The sequence below is a fragment of the Carassius auratus genome, chromosome 29, assembly GCF_003368295.1.
Source record: "Carassius auratus strain Wakin chromosome 29, ASM336829v1, whole genome shotgun sequence".
NCBI classification, from domain to species: domain Eukaryota; kingdom Metazoa; phylum Chordata; class Actinopteri; order Cypriniformes; family Cyprinidae; genus Carassius; species Carassius auratus.
In genome coordinates this window covers 18,114,091-18,130,797 of record NC_039271.1, presented here as the reverse complement: position 1 = coordinate 18,130,797, position 16,707 = coordinate 18,114,091, and the positions used below count along the sequence as shown (strand labels likewise).

Below are 16,707 nucleotides of genomic sequence, written 5' to 3'. Positions count from 1 at the left end.
TGTGTGTCGTGGTCTGTCTCTGTGGCGCAAGGCCGTTCTTCAGCGTCGCCTCCAGTCTTTGGCTCTCCAGCTGGAGGGTTTGGTGAACAACAGCCGAGCGCTGACCAGTCTGTCTCGCAAATCACTGCGACTCATACAGGAGACAGAAGTCATCTCACGAGGATTCACCCTGTAAGTGTCACCACACACACACACAGACCCCTTATTTTATGTTTCTCTGCCACAGAATGAAAAAGAAATATGACTTCATATCTCATAATTCTAATCTCAAAACTCAAGATTCTAACTTCAAATTAAAACTTTTTTTCTCAGAAGTGCACGTTTGTGTCTCTCCCTTGTTATTTATGAACTTGTTATTGCTAGTTTACATCTCGCAATTTCATATTTTCCCCTCTGAATTCTGAGTTTGTAATTTTTCAGAGTTTGACTGTTTTTCCCTAAATACGTAATGTTGCATGTTGAGTGTAATTTGTCTTTCACTAAATCCAGAAAGTGTAATTATTATTAGCAATATTGCTGTTCAAATGTTTATGGCCAGTGAGATTTATTACTTATTTATTACAATTGATTTATTGCTATCTTTTATCCATCAAGGATGCATTAAATTGATTAAAAAAAATTAAAGTGAAGATTTTGCAGTTTCAAAAAAATCTATTTTGAATAAATTATGTTCTAAATCTTTAAAATAGTGTAGTTTGATTACAAAAAAAAAAAAAAAAAAACATTGATAACAATTGTAAATGTTTCTTGAGCAGCAAATCAGCATATTAGAATGATTTCTGAAGGATCATGTGATACTAATGATGCTGGAAATTCAGCTATAAATTACAATTTAAATATCTAACATCTTACTGACCCAAACTTTTGAACTCCCGTGCATAATTTATGTAATTTTTGGGTTTCATGTGTTAAGTTGTAACATAGTGTCTAGTAGTATTATTTCTGTTGTTTGTGATGTGTGTCTGCCCTGATGGTTTTCGGACGTCTGCACAGTCGGATCACATTTCACTTGTCAAGTTTACTCGACAGGGTGAGTGGCGCCTGTCCCTTTAACAGGGCGGGGCAGCTTCGCAGCCAGCAGCTGATTGGTCTACGGAAGGCGGCCTATCAGAGTCTTCGCTGCGCGTTCCGTGCCTCCCGCCTCGCCACATGTGTCATGCTCAAGTCATATCCTCATCCAACCGCAGCAGTTTTACTTTTACAATGTGATTTCCGGCCATTTCATTCACCTAGTTGAGTTCTTGACTGTGTTTTACATTTCCGCTGAACTCAGAGATCGACAATGTCACAAACTACGTGTCCACCGTGCCAATCAGAGAGCTTGGGCTCGGTCTGGGTGTGGAGCATCTCTCTGAAGAGCAGGCGCAAGAACTGACCAATGATTACAGTCTGCCTTCACTCAAGGTACAGAAACTTACACTGTTGATTAGGCCTGGACGATATATATATATATATATACATTTATAAACACACACAGTATATCAAATGTATTTGTATATTTTAAATACATTTTAGTTAATACCAGTATTTACCATAATTTTTCATGAAAACTTGAAAGCTCATGAAATGAATGCAGGGACTTCTGTGAAAGTTTTCCAGTGACGATGCAAATAAATGGTTTAATTATTTGGATTAAATCGTTGAATTTGACCATTTGAAAGACAGAAAGACAATCATACTTCACAATCCGTAGCCCTTTCCTGTTATTTTTGAGTCAAGACACAAGGAAAGGCACTATTCCACACTTACTGGTCAAATAAACAACATTCTTTATTTTTTATAGCATTGACATAATCATTGTGACTCTACTGTAAATATTCAATATATTGCCCAGCCTGTTGTTGACATAAATGCACATCATTCCCTTCATCAAACATTGATTGTTTTGCAGATGTTGTTCCAGTTGTGGGTCGGGCAGAGCTCTGAGTTTTTCCGACGGTTTGCTCTGCTGTTGTCTCTGGGGAGGGAGGAGCTAGACTCCAGGCCCAGCCCTGTCACGTACAGCAGCGTCCCGTTGATTACTGACTCTCTCCATCGCACCCTGGCCACTTGCCTCTGCGATCTCCAGCGCAGCTATGATTTCCATCGCTACTTTGAGACGCAGCGCCATTCACTGTCCGCAGAAAGAAATGGACGCGCTCAGCAGAAGTGTAGAGAGCTCAATTCCCTGCACACGTCTGTCCGCAGTTTACAACTTCACCTGAAAACACTCTTAAACGAGTATGTACGGCTTAGTGTTTATTGTTGTTAGTTTAATTTATGTGTTACTTAAAATGACAAAGCTTTGCAGAAATTTCCTAAAAAACAAAACACAATCCCAGTATAACACACTTTTCTATAGAATAAACTAAGTTTTTTTGTTTTTTCTCTCATAGGGTCATAATTCTTGAGGACGATCTGGAGAAGTTAATGGTGGCTCAGGAGACGGAGGAAACGACGTGTACGGGATATCAGGAGCTGAAGGAGCGTCTGCAGCTGCTGCAGCCTCACATGCAGGCCAGCACCTGCTGCTGGGACGACACGCTCGCGCAGGTCGACCGCATGCTGCGCCGAGTCTCCAGCTGCCCAGGTCAGAGGTCATGCTCTCACGCGACTCTTTCACCGGCTGTTTTAAAGGAAGATCAACGTCCGCGACGAAAACATATGTGCAAACTTTAATAAAGCAGAGATCAGTTAGTTCCTCACTTTCCGCGCTGACGCCGAGATCGTTTGCTTGCTTCAGTGAAAGTATAACGTGGCTAACGTTTTCGACTCGTACATTACACGTCACGCCCTGATGTCAAGTGTCGTTACGGGATCTTTACGGGTTGTGTGTGAAAGCACGCACATATACCGGGTCATCACTGGCAGTGTGAAAGTGCCAAATCTAGCGACCCGGGAACAATTGCAGGAAAACTTTACCCTTGTATTTGCCGGAATGGCAGTGTGAAAGGGGCTCATGTCGTTCCAAAGCCATAAAAGCTTTGTTCGTCTTCGGAACGTAATTTAAGAAATTTTAGATGAAAACCGGGAGGCTTGTGACTGTCCCATAGACTGGCATGTAAGTAACACTTTCAAGGTCCAGAAAAGTATGAAAGACGTCGTCAGAATAATCCGTCTGCCATCAGTGTTTCAACTGTACGGTTATGAAGCGACGAGAAAATACTGTTTGTAAGCGAAGAAAACAAAAATAATTACTTTATTCAATTATTTCTTTGTCAACAGTCTCTCCACGTCACTCGAATTGCCTACGCTCTTCTCTGTCAGCCGTGCCACAAGGATGTGCTGTTTTCTTTCAAATCAAAGCATAAATCCACATAGAAGCAAGGCATCCTTGTGGAATTGTTGAACAAAGTTTTTTTTTTTTTTTTTTTTATTGCTTGGCGGTGTATGGGACAGTCTCAAGCTTCCCGCTTTTCATCCATAATATCTTAAATTATGTACTGAAGACGAACAAAGCTTTTACGGATTTGGAACGACACAGGGGTAAGTGATTAACGGCAAAATGTTCCTTTTGGGGTGGAGTATCCCTTTAAAATGTAAAATTCACAATCTCGCTCCGCCTTGGTGAGCAATAAGAGACTTCTTCCAGAAACATTACAAATCCTGGTACCATAAATGGATAAAACAAAATGATCCATAAGACAATAGAAAGGATATTATAAGGGATTTACTGCAGTCAATTGCCAATCAAAATCAAGTATTACAGAGAGCTTTGCCACACTGCAGTGTAACCATATATGAGCTTTCTAAATAATGCCCTCACCATATAATAGGTGCGTCAGCCTTTGTGTATTTCTGTGCTAACTGTGTATATTTTTAGAGTTCCCTATTCGACTGATTTCCCTCCCTTCAGTTATTTTCGGAAGCTTTAGGGAAGTAGGGGGGTAAGAAAAGACAGAGCTGGGATGTGGTGGGTGACGTCCTTTACAGAATTAGGTCACAGTGTGCACCGTTGGTGAAGTCGATGGTCGTGTGATTCCCAGCGTCACATGAGCACGCTCCTCGAGGCTGGGGGTTTTCATGTAGGAAGGTCAAAGTTCAGCTATGCAGTTGTTTGATGTATTTTTGCACTTCTGTACAGCACAGCAGCTATTTATAATGGAATAACTTCAATACTACTAGCGCAAGATCCAGGAATTCACATCCAAATATTTATGTATAATATTAATATGATCTAATAAAAGCCATTAGTTGATTCTTTGATTTTATACTTTATTCTTATATGCCAGTATTAGATGTTTATTTGTTTTTAGTTTATGCCGAAGATTTGAAACGTGTAAGACTTTCTTACTGGCATCAGTGCTCTAATTTAAACCGCAAATTTGGAAATGTTTTCCGTAGCAGGTTTTATTTTAGACAAATTATGTCTTTTTAAATTCCTTTTTATTTCCTCAATCAAACTAGTGTAAATCAAAATTTTGCCATTTTGTCTGTTTTCGGCCATAATAATAACAATGCGATTCGATTTCCATAGATTTGAGTGTGTGAGATCTAGAAACTGAATGGGATCGTTGTCATGTGTTGGAAGGAGACGCTCATTAACAGGATCCTGTGTGTTTGTGTGTTCCACAGAGAGTTCAGATCAGCCAGAGGAAACCGCCCCAGATCCCCCTCCTCCTGCCCCCATTACAAGCATACAGGACAGAGACCCCGTCCCAGAGGAACAGGTACTGTGAGTGGACTTTCAAGCATGAGAGAAGGATTAGCATCTGTAGTATTAGAGGTGTTTGTTAAGTTGAGATTCATTATTACTGCTAATACTTCGAGTTGATGTGGGTCAATGACATGATGCTCATTAATTGATTTCAAAAAGGCCATTCATACAATTCACATTTAATCATTTAGCAGACCTGAATACATTTCTATAGTTGTTTTATATAACATATTAATAGCTTTTGTTGTTGTTGCTGATCTAGCTGTGCATCGTAATGAAACAAAATCTCCTCAAATTAAATACATTCTTCAAAGGGATTTTAATCTTTCGTTTTTATTTTTAGATAAATAATTGTAATACATTTTAATAATGCTGCTTATTAATATTTGGGAAAACTTTTATAATACAGAAACATTCAGAAAATACAAATCACACAGAGGACCCATGAAGACCCTCATGATTTTGTGTCAAAGTCAAGTGTCTTGGAATATAATTTGAGCTTTTTATGATAAAGCGACATTGGTTCAGAAGAATGTCAAGTGGTTTAATGATAAAAAAATATATATATAATAATAATAAAAAAATAAAAAATAAAATAAACAAATATATATACTGGTATATATATAAGACCAAAAAAAAAGTTTCCTTTAAAAAAACTTGCTTAAATACAACCTGAATAAAATAACTTAAAAAAATGAATAAAATCATGGATATTTATTGGAAGTATGTACTGACAAAAATGTAAGAAAAAAAAAAAAAAAAAAAAAAAATATATATATATATATATGTATATATATGTATGTGTGTGTGTGTGTATATGTATTTTTTTTTAATATATACTTATGCTACGTGATATTTTACTGACATTTTAGGCACATGCGTTTTAAACTAGACTAATTAATTAAATTATTATTCATCATTGATTTTACAAGTATTACGTTTTGTAATGACAAACAAGAAACACTCAGTTCACACCATAATAATAACACCATTTCTGGTTCACTTGTTTATCGTTTGTTAGTGTAGTGCTTGTTATTGTTGCCATCAAAAAACCGAATCCCCCTTTATATTTCAGAAAGAACTTCAGAATTTCATAGATGTAGATTGTGGAACAAAGCAAAACAAACTGTCGAGATATCAGTGTTGTTATTAGCAGATATAGAGATACTCATGAGTTATTTGTGATTTAACAAGATGCTCTCCTTGGCCAGGAGCTGGAGGCATACGTCTCGGACTCGGACTCAGAGACGGAGTGGAGGGGGGTCACAGACCTGCTCTCGCCGTGGGAACAGGAGCTCCAGCGGCGGGAACGTGAGGAGTCCAGACGTGTTTTACTGGAGCTGAAGTCTGTCCTGGGCATCCGGACGTCAGATGGAGAGAGAGACAAGCGCAAGCTTCTGCTGTTCAGTGATCAGGGTACTACATGCACAAACACACTCTCGCTGCTTACTTCCTGTAACAGAGTTGAAGTGAGTTCATAAAACAGAATATCGACTATGATATAATGAAATAGGTGAGATGTGTATATTTATCTCAAAATAATGCTAATCAGTTCAGAAAATTCATACCAAAAAACTGGCTAAACTGGTTTTTACAGCAGAAAAACATGTACTTAATGTTTTCAACAGTGTTGTATTAGGATTATATATATAATGTTTATTAAGATTTTGAATTGGCTTTTATTTTATTTATTTTAGTAAGTGTGCTTTTATCTTATATATATATATATATATATATATATATATATATATATATATATATATATATATATATAGTTTTTTCTTTAGATTTATTTTATTTCTGTTTTAGTACTTCAACCAAACATTTATTTCAGGCAACATTTTCCATTTGTTATTTTTTGATTTTATTTGTTTTCAGCTTCATTCACTTCGATGATCTAAAATGTTAGCGAGAGAAAACGTATCGTAAATCTTGCTGGATTCATTCTATTTAAAACAAACACGAGTTAGCATAGCTTTTGTTGCAAACTTGCTTAATCATATGGATAGACTGTAACTTAAAAAATAAAATCTACATTTAAAGTAGGTACAAAAAAAATATATATATATATTTATATATATATTTATTTATTTATTTATTTATTTATTTATTTATTTTTTTTCATTCTAGCTGCCCTGGCTCAATTTGCTGAGGACACATCAAAAACGGACACAAACTCTTACGAAGGGCATCTTTCGGCAGAGTCCATGACTACCACAGACAACCATGTGTCCCAGCAAGGAGAGGAGCTGGCTGAGATTCTGAGTGGGGCGGAAAGAGAGAAAGAGTTTTGCTGTGGAGGTTCTGATGTAACTAAAGATACCAGTGAGGAGACTGTGGAGGAAACACAGCTCTTCCAATCAGACGGGCTTATAGGTGACGGACACCATGGGACACACCCACTCCCGCCCAGAGTGCCCGCCCTCTCTGTGATTGACAGACTGACAGAACTGCATGGCTCAGAAGCGATCAGTTTCAGCTCCGCCCTGGCCGCCCAGGTAGCAGCGCGCTCGCATACGTTCACACACATACAGGAATGCACCTACGGGGACTCCTCGGAGGAAGAGGAAGTGACATCACTGCAGACCAGGGAACCTGAGGAGGACTGAAACGGCAAGATATTTATTCTCGTCCTCTTGGTTGTATTTATCAGGCTTGATTTCAGGTCACAGACATCATTAGATGTAGCTGGTGTGTGTGAATGTGTGTTTTGGTTTTGCTCTTTAAAAGTGCGTATATTTGTGTTTGGGGAATTGTTGTTTCATGTGACATCCCTCCTCGTGACAGGCCTCAGGTACAGACTGGCACATGCTAGTACACTAAATAACAGACCAAAACCTAAACATTCACACACAAACACAAACTGCAAAACTACATGTCCCAGTAACAGAAGTCCTACACAGAACCAAAACAAGCTCTTAAATGCATAAAAAGGGTATGTCTCATAAAGCCCAAGAAGAACATGTCAGAGTCATATTTGACCTCAATTCGATGAAATTGCTTTGCGTGCTGCTGTTTTCTGAGCAAAATCAAAACAGTGCAATATTTTAACATTTTTTTTATTACTATTATCATCTATTATAATATGAAACCATTATAACATTAATCATACCAAAAACAGGCTTCCTTTTGTCTACGAAGATTTGTATTTTGGGGTGAAATATGACCCACGCATGCAATTCATCTCATTAATTACAAGAGAAGCGGCAAAGTTAATACTTGTGTCCCACTGGATCGCAGCTGGCATGTCGTCCTAAAAAAAGACAGCATCTGTCCTGCAGTGACGCCTCTGTTTCGTATGTTTTTGTGAGGTCGATCTTTAGGGAAATAAATAGCTGCCCTGATTTCATTTCTGAGCGTTTCTTTTCAGGCGCAGCTGTTTCACCGCCGTGCCGAGGTTACTGCTTGAAAGTTATTTTTAAAACATACTTGTCACCAGTTTCAGGCTTTCAAACTGCCTGAAAATGACATTGGGATTGGATTTTATCTCTAGATTTTATTATTATTATTATTATTTTTTTTTTTTTTAGCATATATAAAAAAAAGTGGTTTAAACCACAAATTATCAGGTCCTTATTAAAGTAAAAAAATACAGATTTTAAGATTTTCTCAAATAATACTGAAACCCTCTTTTAACTTAACACTGTGGAAAAGGTACTAAGCTACAGTTAAACTTGCCTTAAACAATGTTCCCATGTAAGGACTTGTGCACTACACACGAATGTTACAATGAGACTTTATGAATGTTGATAAAACCAGAGAGCAAAATCCTCGATATAACAGTGTTTGTGTGTGAACTGTATGATGTTTTTATGTCTAACATTCTCATTTAATTTCCTCAATGCATATGCATGACTCTCTCACAATTGTCTTGGCCATGGTAGAGACTGTCTCTGTGTATTTGTCCTCATTCAACACCAGGTTTGCCTTTTCTGAAGGTTCAAGTTTTTTCCTCAGTACAAAAGCAGCAATCTTGCATTTCATTTGTGAAGTAAAGTATGTGTACATATTTGTGTTTGTCTTCTGTGAGGTGAGCACACACAATGTGCTACTAGGAAACACGTCATTAAAGGAAAGTTTCTGCCATCTACTGGACAATATAGTAATTATAACTACAACAATTATGTTTTTTCTTTATTTTAAATATATATTAAAGTTTAAATATATCATATAAATGATTTATAATATATAACAAACTACATTTTTATATTTTATTAAATAATAAATATGAACCGTGTGGGACACTATTAATGATGGATAGATGCGCTTTATTGAAATTCTTTCGGACTTTAAAAAAAAAAAATCCCATTCACTGCCATAAAGCTGGGAAAAGCCATTTTTAAATACAAATCCGATTGGATTTGTCTGAAAGTAGAAAATAATATTATGCACCTAGGATGCTTTGAGGCTGAGTTAATTATGGAGTAACGTTACTTTACATTTTTAGGTGAACTGTCCTTTTAATATTCCTCTCACTACGTTCAGAACGGCTCTGGCTACGTTATAAACCCCACTAGAAGGTGTTATTTATGAACATTTATTATATAAATTGACGTTTGCCCATTGGGTCTATCTGATTGGCTAAGAAGCAGGACGCATTAGTCAGTTGGCCAACCAGCGTTTACGTTATAGCGAAGGAACGTTCTAAATATTAATTATTTTTCAGGACGCACGAAACAGCAGCGTCACCATGATCTAATTAACATTCATGAGGTTTTTCGTAGGATCATAGTCTGTTTGAAAACAGAGTAGGATGCTTGTAATTCCGCGACTATTTGTGCATTGAAGGAGACAACTACGTAAGAATGGTTTATTAATAATTTATGCATTGTACTTAATTTTAACATTTTACATTTGGCACAATGCTGCTATACAGATTTTCTCAATATTATATGCTGCAATTTACGCATGAGTGTTTTTATGTTTTGCAAGCATTTTATACACCTTAGTACAATGCAGCAGTTTACACGACAGTTTTATAAACGATTTACACATTTAATGCAACAATTATATAAAAATTGTTTACAGACGAGAACTTGATTCTGCTACTGTTTTATAAATGTACGCTTTTTTTCAGTTGTTAGAAATATTATATCAAGAGACATGCACATTTCATAAATGTAATTTCCCCACAGTTACGAATCTTTAAAACCATAAAGAAAACCACTGACAAGTTGTTTAGAAAAATGAAAAAATAATCTCCTTTTATTGAGGTAAATTTCTTTATGAATTGAGGTAACAATTTGCATAGTTTTACATCTATACCTGCTAGAAAGCAGAGGAGGAAAATGGATTTAAACAAAAGAGATGCAGAAACGTATGATATCCAAGCGAGTGTGTAAATTACACCAACATCCAATAAAGTGAACAAACTACAGAGAACAGTCTTTAACGCCAAACACAGACGGGACAAAACATTGGCTTTTGCTGGTGAAAAAGTCTTGTACATTTTCCTGTAAAATGGGAAAAATAATGTGTCTACCCAAATACCAGGTATAAAGCTACAATTCTGATAAGTTGACAGAAAGATTCCTGAATCGAGTCTTGTTTAAAAGTCTCAACATCTGACTTGGCAGAGCACTTTAAAAATCTGGTTGAAGATATTAAAACACTCGTGATATGAAAAGAAAAACAAAAACATCCGTTTCTTACACCTTCTTTCAAACTGACGCTACAAACATTTCAGGCTCGTTACACATTCACAACTCAACTTTGGTGTGTGGAAAACAATCGGGGCGAGAGTGGCAGTAATGCGTCGCTCTCTTCGTACACGCGCGCACAAACCAATGCTAAACTCACTGCAAGAATGTCTCCTACCAAAATCTGTCAGTTGTAAAACTGTAAGGCATAAGTGTGCGTGACAAAAACATACACTCCACATTTGCTGTACACTAGAAAAGTAGAAACGCTAACAGTCTCAAAACTATATTAACAATGTACAAAACAAACAGTCTTTGTGGTTGACCGGGTATTTAGAAGGGGTCAGAGGTCACCGGCTTTGCTTTTGTCCTGAGAGTTTCTCTGTGTGTAGAAGAGAATGTAGGCCTGGGCCTTACACACTTCCTCCACGGCACACACACTCAGTTTGGAGTCGTTACAGTGCACCCAAAACCCTGAAAAGACAGAAGATAATGTGGTTTACGATAGTAACGTCATGCCCTCTTCTGGTATCCTTACACAAATCCCACAAAAATACCGCAATTTTTTCTTCTAAAAATGTATCTACTGCATTCAAAACTGATTGACAGACTGGGATATTCAGACGTTGCAGATGAGAAGAAGAACGTTTTACCTCCTTCTGTATTATAACAAAAGGCAGTGTAGTGGCCAGAGCCAAATCCCTTCCCATGATGCATGACGACGGCAGAGAGTTGGTAGAGGAAGTGTTGAGGGTGTGGGACGTTACTGGAGTCTTTGCAGCAGTACGGCTCCATGTTCAGCTCCTGCTCAAACTGAACGTGGACGCCAATCTTCTCCCTGTGGTTCCGCCCAGACCACCTAGACATACACACGCACGCATTCACATTTGGATGATAACAGCAAGCTCAAGCCGTTCAAGGTCATGTAAACGTGTGGATACCTGAAGCGTTTGAGGTGCAGTCTGAGAACATGAGGCAGTTTGTGAACCATCAGCTGTTTTTGAGCTTCGGTCAAGACCACCTGCTTTGAACAGAATCGCCGTTGTTTGCCTTAAAGAGAGCCAAATGAAAACGTCAGTGCATCAAAGCATTTTTAAAGTGTGGGATTAACTCCTCTGGAGGAGCTTTGAAGCTTTGAGGTAAAACTTAAAAGTAAGGTGTGCTCTTCTGATTTGGTATTGCTTTCTTTTAACCCATGTTAATGTTTAGACAACTGTATATCAGACATTAAAGTGTTAATATCCTGAAGAGTGTAAACACTGTGACGCTTTCAAAATATTCCTCTTTTTGTTTGAGCAGCTTGATAAACAACTTCAGGCTCAGCAAATGAGGTGAGTTTCGTGGTTATTGTTTTTTTTTCTGGCCAATCAAAAGACGGGCACTGGGTAGTAACAGTGCTTGAGGAAAAAAACATTTACTGGTCACTACCTGTGCAGAAACAACACACTTCACCTATGAGTGCCATGATATCCCCTTCAAACTCCAGACTATTTACTATCCCAGAGGTTTTCGAACCGTGTTATTGCATGTTATTGTGTTTCCAACTCACTGTTGCAGTGGTCGCAAGCATATATCGCTCCCTCCAAAGCCTCGGTTTCTGTAAACTTGGCCAGCATCTCGGTCAACCCACATGGAACTGGTGCGGTATCCTTACTGTTGCAGTGGTAACGTTCCGGAAATTCCAAAGAAAGATCCCAGAAGGGCTCTATTGTGTTTGAGCGATGATCACAGGCTAAACACCTCACCTAACAGGTATATGAAGAGAAAAGTGGTTAAGAAAAAAAAAAAAAAACTCTACTAAATAATGTGAATGCAAATGTATTCAACCCTGCATATGCAGAAGCATGTGAAATGTGTTCAGAATGCAAGGACATGGCTTTTACGGTGTTGGCACAAAGGCACTGTAATACCCAATACAGCACCCCTTGTGGCAACACTGAGAATGCAACATCCAGTGTCAGCATTGTTCTGCTGTCAATTTTTTTGGGCCATGTCCCAAATGCCACCCTAATCCCTTGCTGACCTTCATAATTTCCTGTAGACTTTTGAGTAATCATTGTTCATGTGCACTTTTGCCGAGCCTGCACTGGGCTTCACAAAAGTGCACATCGATGACCTATAGCAGCTTCAAAGGGTGACACTTCTGAGCATCCTTATGAAACCTAGAAATGTCAAATGGGGCACCCCTATGCTAGTGGTGTCCAATTCTACTTCCGGAGGCCCCCTGTCCTGAAGATTTGATCTCCTACCCCAAATAAAACACCCAAACCAGAATTTTCAGGCGGGTGATTTGGAGCACGTTAATCTCTGCAGGCCTTTGGCCCTTCAGGAGCAGAAGTAGACACCCCTGCCCTACGGTCTTGTAGAATTCACAGGTACACCGTTTGGGACAGGGCCTTTTAGGATAACTATAGAGAAGTCAGAACAACAGATTTAAGGTAATGCTGACATTTGAATGTAATCACTCCCTTGAGTTTGGAGGTTTGTTACCGCCACAACAATGCAATGATATTTGTGAAGTACGTACAACAGGACTGCACCCTTGTAATCCACTGGCCAAGCCTGTGTACTTTCATAGAGTTCGTTGATGGCCTAATGTTTACATGATAATCAGCTAATGTCATTGTGTGTGTGCATGCAAACTCATCACCTGACTGAGGAGCTGGCCGTGAAAGATTGTGTTGACCACGCTGAGCACCTGTTTGATAAGGTGTCTCTGATTAGCCGGAACAGTGGCAGGTGTTAGCGTTCTGGTCCCTTCCAGCTCATGCTGTACTTTATCTAAGAGTTCGCAAAGAAATTCCTGCGCATCCTGCTGCGCATAACCCCGGAACGCCGGGATCAGCTGCCACACGGAGTGCAGCATTGCAAACGGAGACACCAGCGCCCACTTGCCTGACCACATCACCTGGAACAATGTGTGTAACTCGTGACAAAGCGAGATGTGTTTGGAGCTGGGCTCCTTGGGTTGTATGAGCTCCATGTTGCGCGAACGGGAGGCCCCTCCGCTGAGCCCTGACCCCTGGTTGAAGCCTTTGGGCTGGGTCACACGCTGAGTAGAGAGTCCTAACTTGTGGCTGACCGCAGAGGCTAGCAGCTCCAGTGCTTGGTTCAGATCCAGCCTCAGAAAACACTCCCGGAAAACATGCAAGTGACTCAGAACCTGCAATATCGAGTTCATGTAGCAAGTATTGCCAAGGTTGCGCAAACCCGTCACTCCTGGAGTTACAGTGGGTCGTCGTTTAATGGGTGAATCACCCGTTTTAGGAGGTGGGGCCCGGGGCCTTTTTGCCTTGGGTGGTGGACGGGGCCTCTGTTGAGGCGTTCTCGCTTTAGGAGTTCGTGAAATAGGGGCAGACACGCGAGCAGGAGCAGACCTACGCCTCACAGGTTTGATGCTTTTGGCTGAAATTGGCGTAGCATTCGCAGAAGCTGTCTTTAGGCTCTGCCGATGAATGCGATGGCTCTTCCTTGGAGGAGCACTTTCTAGCTCCTCCTTGAGTTGCCGTTTGAGTTGCCGCCTTCTTTCCCGTGCCTCCCGCTTCCTCTCCTCCTCTTCCTCCTGTTGCCGCTCCTCCTCCAACTGCTTCCTCCCCCTTTCCGTCTGTGCAAACCACAAGTGGAACACACGGCCGATCAGGGCACGACGGCGGTGCCACAGCGCCGTGAACATGCGGTCCTCGTCGCGCAACTGCAGCTCCTGCGTGCTAGGCGACAACTGGTCTCCTGCGGCGGAGGACGAGCGCAAAGTGCGGCCACTGCGCGTAGTGACTTCATAGCACTGGCTCTTAATGGCACTTAGCGTGCTACGCAGCAGCTTCAAGTCACCCGTCGCATTATCGTTCAGCACGTAGTCATCGCATAAGTAGCAGTATACATACAGTTCATTCACCTCCAGGGCCAGTGGGTGGTGCTGCTCCTACGAAAGAGTAAAGTGTGAATATAAAACACCGAAGAAATAGTCAGTTTGACAATAGGATAAATCACTTTTTATAGATATTCACATGTTTTTATCTAAATCTGAAGAGTGTAATTTCAAGATGATTCCTCAATTAAACATGCCTTAAAGTGCTGAAGCGCATGTTCTTCTATGTAGCGTCCACACGCTACATGCGAACAGCTGAGACATGCCCACACCGACTCGGTGGTGTTGCAGTCCACACAGTGCCATTTCTGCGGGTTCAGGATCGAGTGGTCCTGCGCGAGCCTTAAGCGACCCACGTGCTTACACCTGTCCATCACAGTCAGTCACCGCCCTCTTCACATCACCATTGGGACGCCAGCCAGCAGTGAAACCAGCTCCTCCCAAGGCATGATGGGTAATCTGCAGAAAGACAAAAAATAGATCAGATGAGAATGTATTTGTGGCTTTTTGTAGACATACGCTTCATTCGTGACATTATTACTAGTCATAAGACTGTTCAAAAGAATGATTTTAAAAAGAAGCCTTTTTTTTTAAGTGACACTACAGACGTTTATATTGTTTAACAATTCGAATAACTGCCGTTTGTTTGAACTTTCTATTCATCAAAGAAAACCAAATATGTGCTGTGGTTCCCACATGCTAATCAGCATATGAGAATGATTTCTGAAGGATCATGTGACACTGATGACTGGAGTATTGATGCTGGAAATTCAGATTTGCACCAATGTAATAAATTACATTTTTAAATACATTCAAACAGAAAACTGTTCTTTGTAATAATATTTCACAATAATTTTATGCTGTTTTTATCAAATAAATGCAGCACTGGTGAGCATCGGAGACTTGTCTTATTGATTTTTTATTTTTTTTAAGTCTTACCACAAACTTTTGAACGGTAGTGTACGTGTCATTGTTTACGGTGAACAATGACATACACACAGTGTACATGAGGATATATTATTAAGACAGCAGTTTAACAGCCATCATAAAACGATTGCGCAAGCACACGGTTGAGCCAATACTATAGGAGGAAGAATCACACACAGACACAATAAGAGTGAAACAATCTCTGTACTTCTCCAACACTGTAATACCATGGTAGGGTGAAGTACAAATGATACTGAGTTGATTACTGTATTCATGTACTTCAAAGCAAGCCAAAGAGTTTAATGGTATGTCCAATATAAACACATATAGGTACATGCACAGTATCACACACACAAAAAGTTGTATCAAAAGGAATACCATGACACTACCATTGTACATAACCAAATGTAATTACCATATGGACACATCGCAACACTGAACCACCACATTCAAATAACATGGTATTTATTCGTCACTCCAAATGGATGTACCACAGTATTTACATGGCATTACTTGCCAGGTTTTTACACAATTACCATGGTGCTGTGTCCACAAAAAACGACAGCACCATGATGCTTTTAAAGAATACCTGTAAACCAGCACATCAATGTAAAGTCTGTAAACATCAGCAAGTAATTAGCTTAGCATGTAAACAACCCGGCTTAAGCAAACCTATGTCCCTTATTTGGCTCCAAAGACGCCTGGTTATCTGTGTCACTAGAAAAAAACAACAACAACACCCGCTTTCTCTGGCCCCACGTGTGTTTAACAGAAACAAACTAGCAGTTTTTCGAGAAATACACATTTGTTGACATTAGCCTTGTTTAGAAGGCAAAATACGCGAATAGCACATTGCTATCGTAAATGGCTTTGTAGAAGTTGTTAACGCACAGCCACGACTTGTGTTTATCGTTAATGGTTTTACTCGAATTCAAGTCTGGGACTATAATTAACCGAGGATGGACAAGCGTGTTAATCTCATTCAACTAGTTAAAAACTATCAGTTTGACTTTGAAGGTGTTTAGGCGCGCGAAGGGTGAATGATGCTAGATGCTAACCTCCTCCTTCATCTATCCAGTTTCAAAGAGCCAGGCACGTTAGTGTCTGAGCTCAGAGCGTGTCGGCTAGTTTAGTGTCTCTAATCAGCTTGCCATAGAGGAAAGTTAAGATGCTAGTGCGCTAATGCTAAAACCACACAGCAGTGATTGAGGCTGAGGTACTGGGCGATTGAAACAGACCGATCGTGATTGATTTCCGCCACTGGAGTGAACGCGACAAGATCGGAGCTGTTTGAAATCAGCCGTATTTCACTCACCTGATTCTTCGTCAAGCTGGCGCTGGTTACTTCTGTGGCACATTAGCGCGCGCCATCTTGTCTACACTTGTCGCGTGGAGTGTCCCTCCATGACGTCACGCCCGAGAGAGGGGACGCGAAACATATTTTATCTTAAAATATATCTTAATATTTGACGAGAGTGAGACAGTTTAAACAGTGTCGATGGTGAATGACGTTTAGTAGGAGTCACCGCAACACTTTCACCATCTCAAATCTCACTATTGCGGAAACGAAAGTGCATTAAAAAACTAAAATTCCACGTAATATGGGAAATAAATTAATCTCTCTACATTTTTTCCTTAAT

The 16,707-nt window shown here is 39.8% G+C and overlaps 2 protein-coding genes across 4 annotated transcripts in view; one reads left to right on the top strand and one right to left on the bottom strand.

The window, feature by feature from the left end:
- The window catches only part of vezt (vezatin, adherens junctions transmembrane protein), a 15,658-nt gene extending 6,927 nt beyond the window's left edge, over nt 1-8,731 (top strand). For 2 of the 3 annotated variants that reach the window (XM_026209964.1, XM_026209962.1), the window contains 8 exons: nt 1-171; nt 1,018-1,167; nt 1,257-1,404; nt 1,892-2,220; nt 2,376-2,569; nt 4,555-4,649; nt 5,848-6,052; nt 6,767-8,731. The exon at nt 1-171 is cut by the window's left edge and continues 111 nt beyond it. In XM_026209964.1, the coding sequence (XP_026065749.1) occupies nt 1-171; nt 1,018-1,167; nt 1,257-1,404; nt 1,892-2,220; nt 2,376-2,569; nt 4,555-4,649; nt 5,848-6,052; nt 6,767-7,245 (1,771 nt within the window). In that variant the 3' untranslated portion in view covers nt 7,246-8,731. The remainder of the gene's footprint in view (nt 172-1,017; nt 1,168-1,256; nt 1,405-1,891; nt 2,221-2,375; nt 2,570-4,554; nt 4,650-5,847; nt 6,053-6,766) is intronic. The other variant, XM_026209965.1, reaches the window with a different exon arrangement.
- A 1,082-nt stretch (nt 8,732-9,813) lies between these two features.
- Nucleotides 9,814-16,495, bottom strand: usp44 (ubiquitin specific peptidase 44). Its single transcript, XM_026209960.1, has 7 exons — nt 16,383-16,495; nt 14,338-14,599; nt 12,926-14,194; nt 11,825-12,020; nt 11,217-11,325; nt 10,929-11,134; nt 9,814-10,749 (listed from the first exon to the last, which is right to left on the bottom strand). Exons 2-7 carry the CDS (start codon nt 14,512-14,514, stop codon nt 10,619-10,621), a joined length of 2,088 nt encoding a protein of 695 aa, XP_026065745.1. The 5' UTR covers nt 14,515-14,599; nt 16,383-16,495; the 3' UTR covers nt 9,814-10,618.
- Between the last annotated feature and the right edge of the window lie 212 nt (nt 16,496-16,707).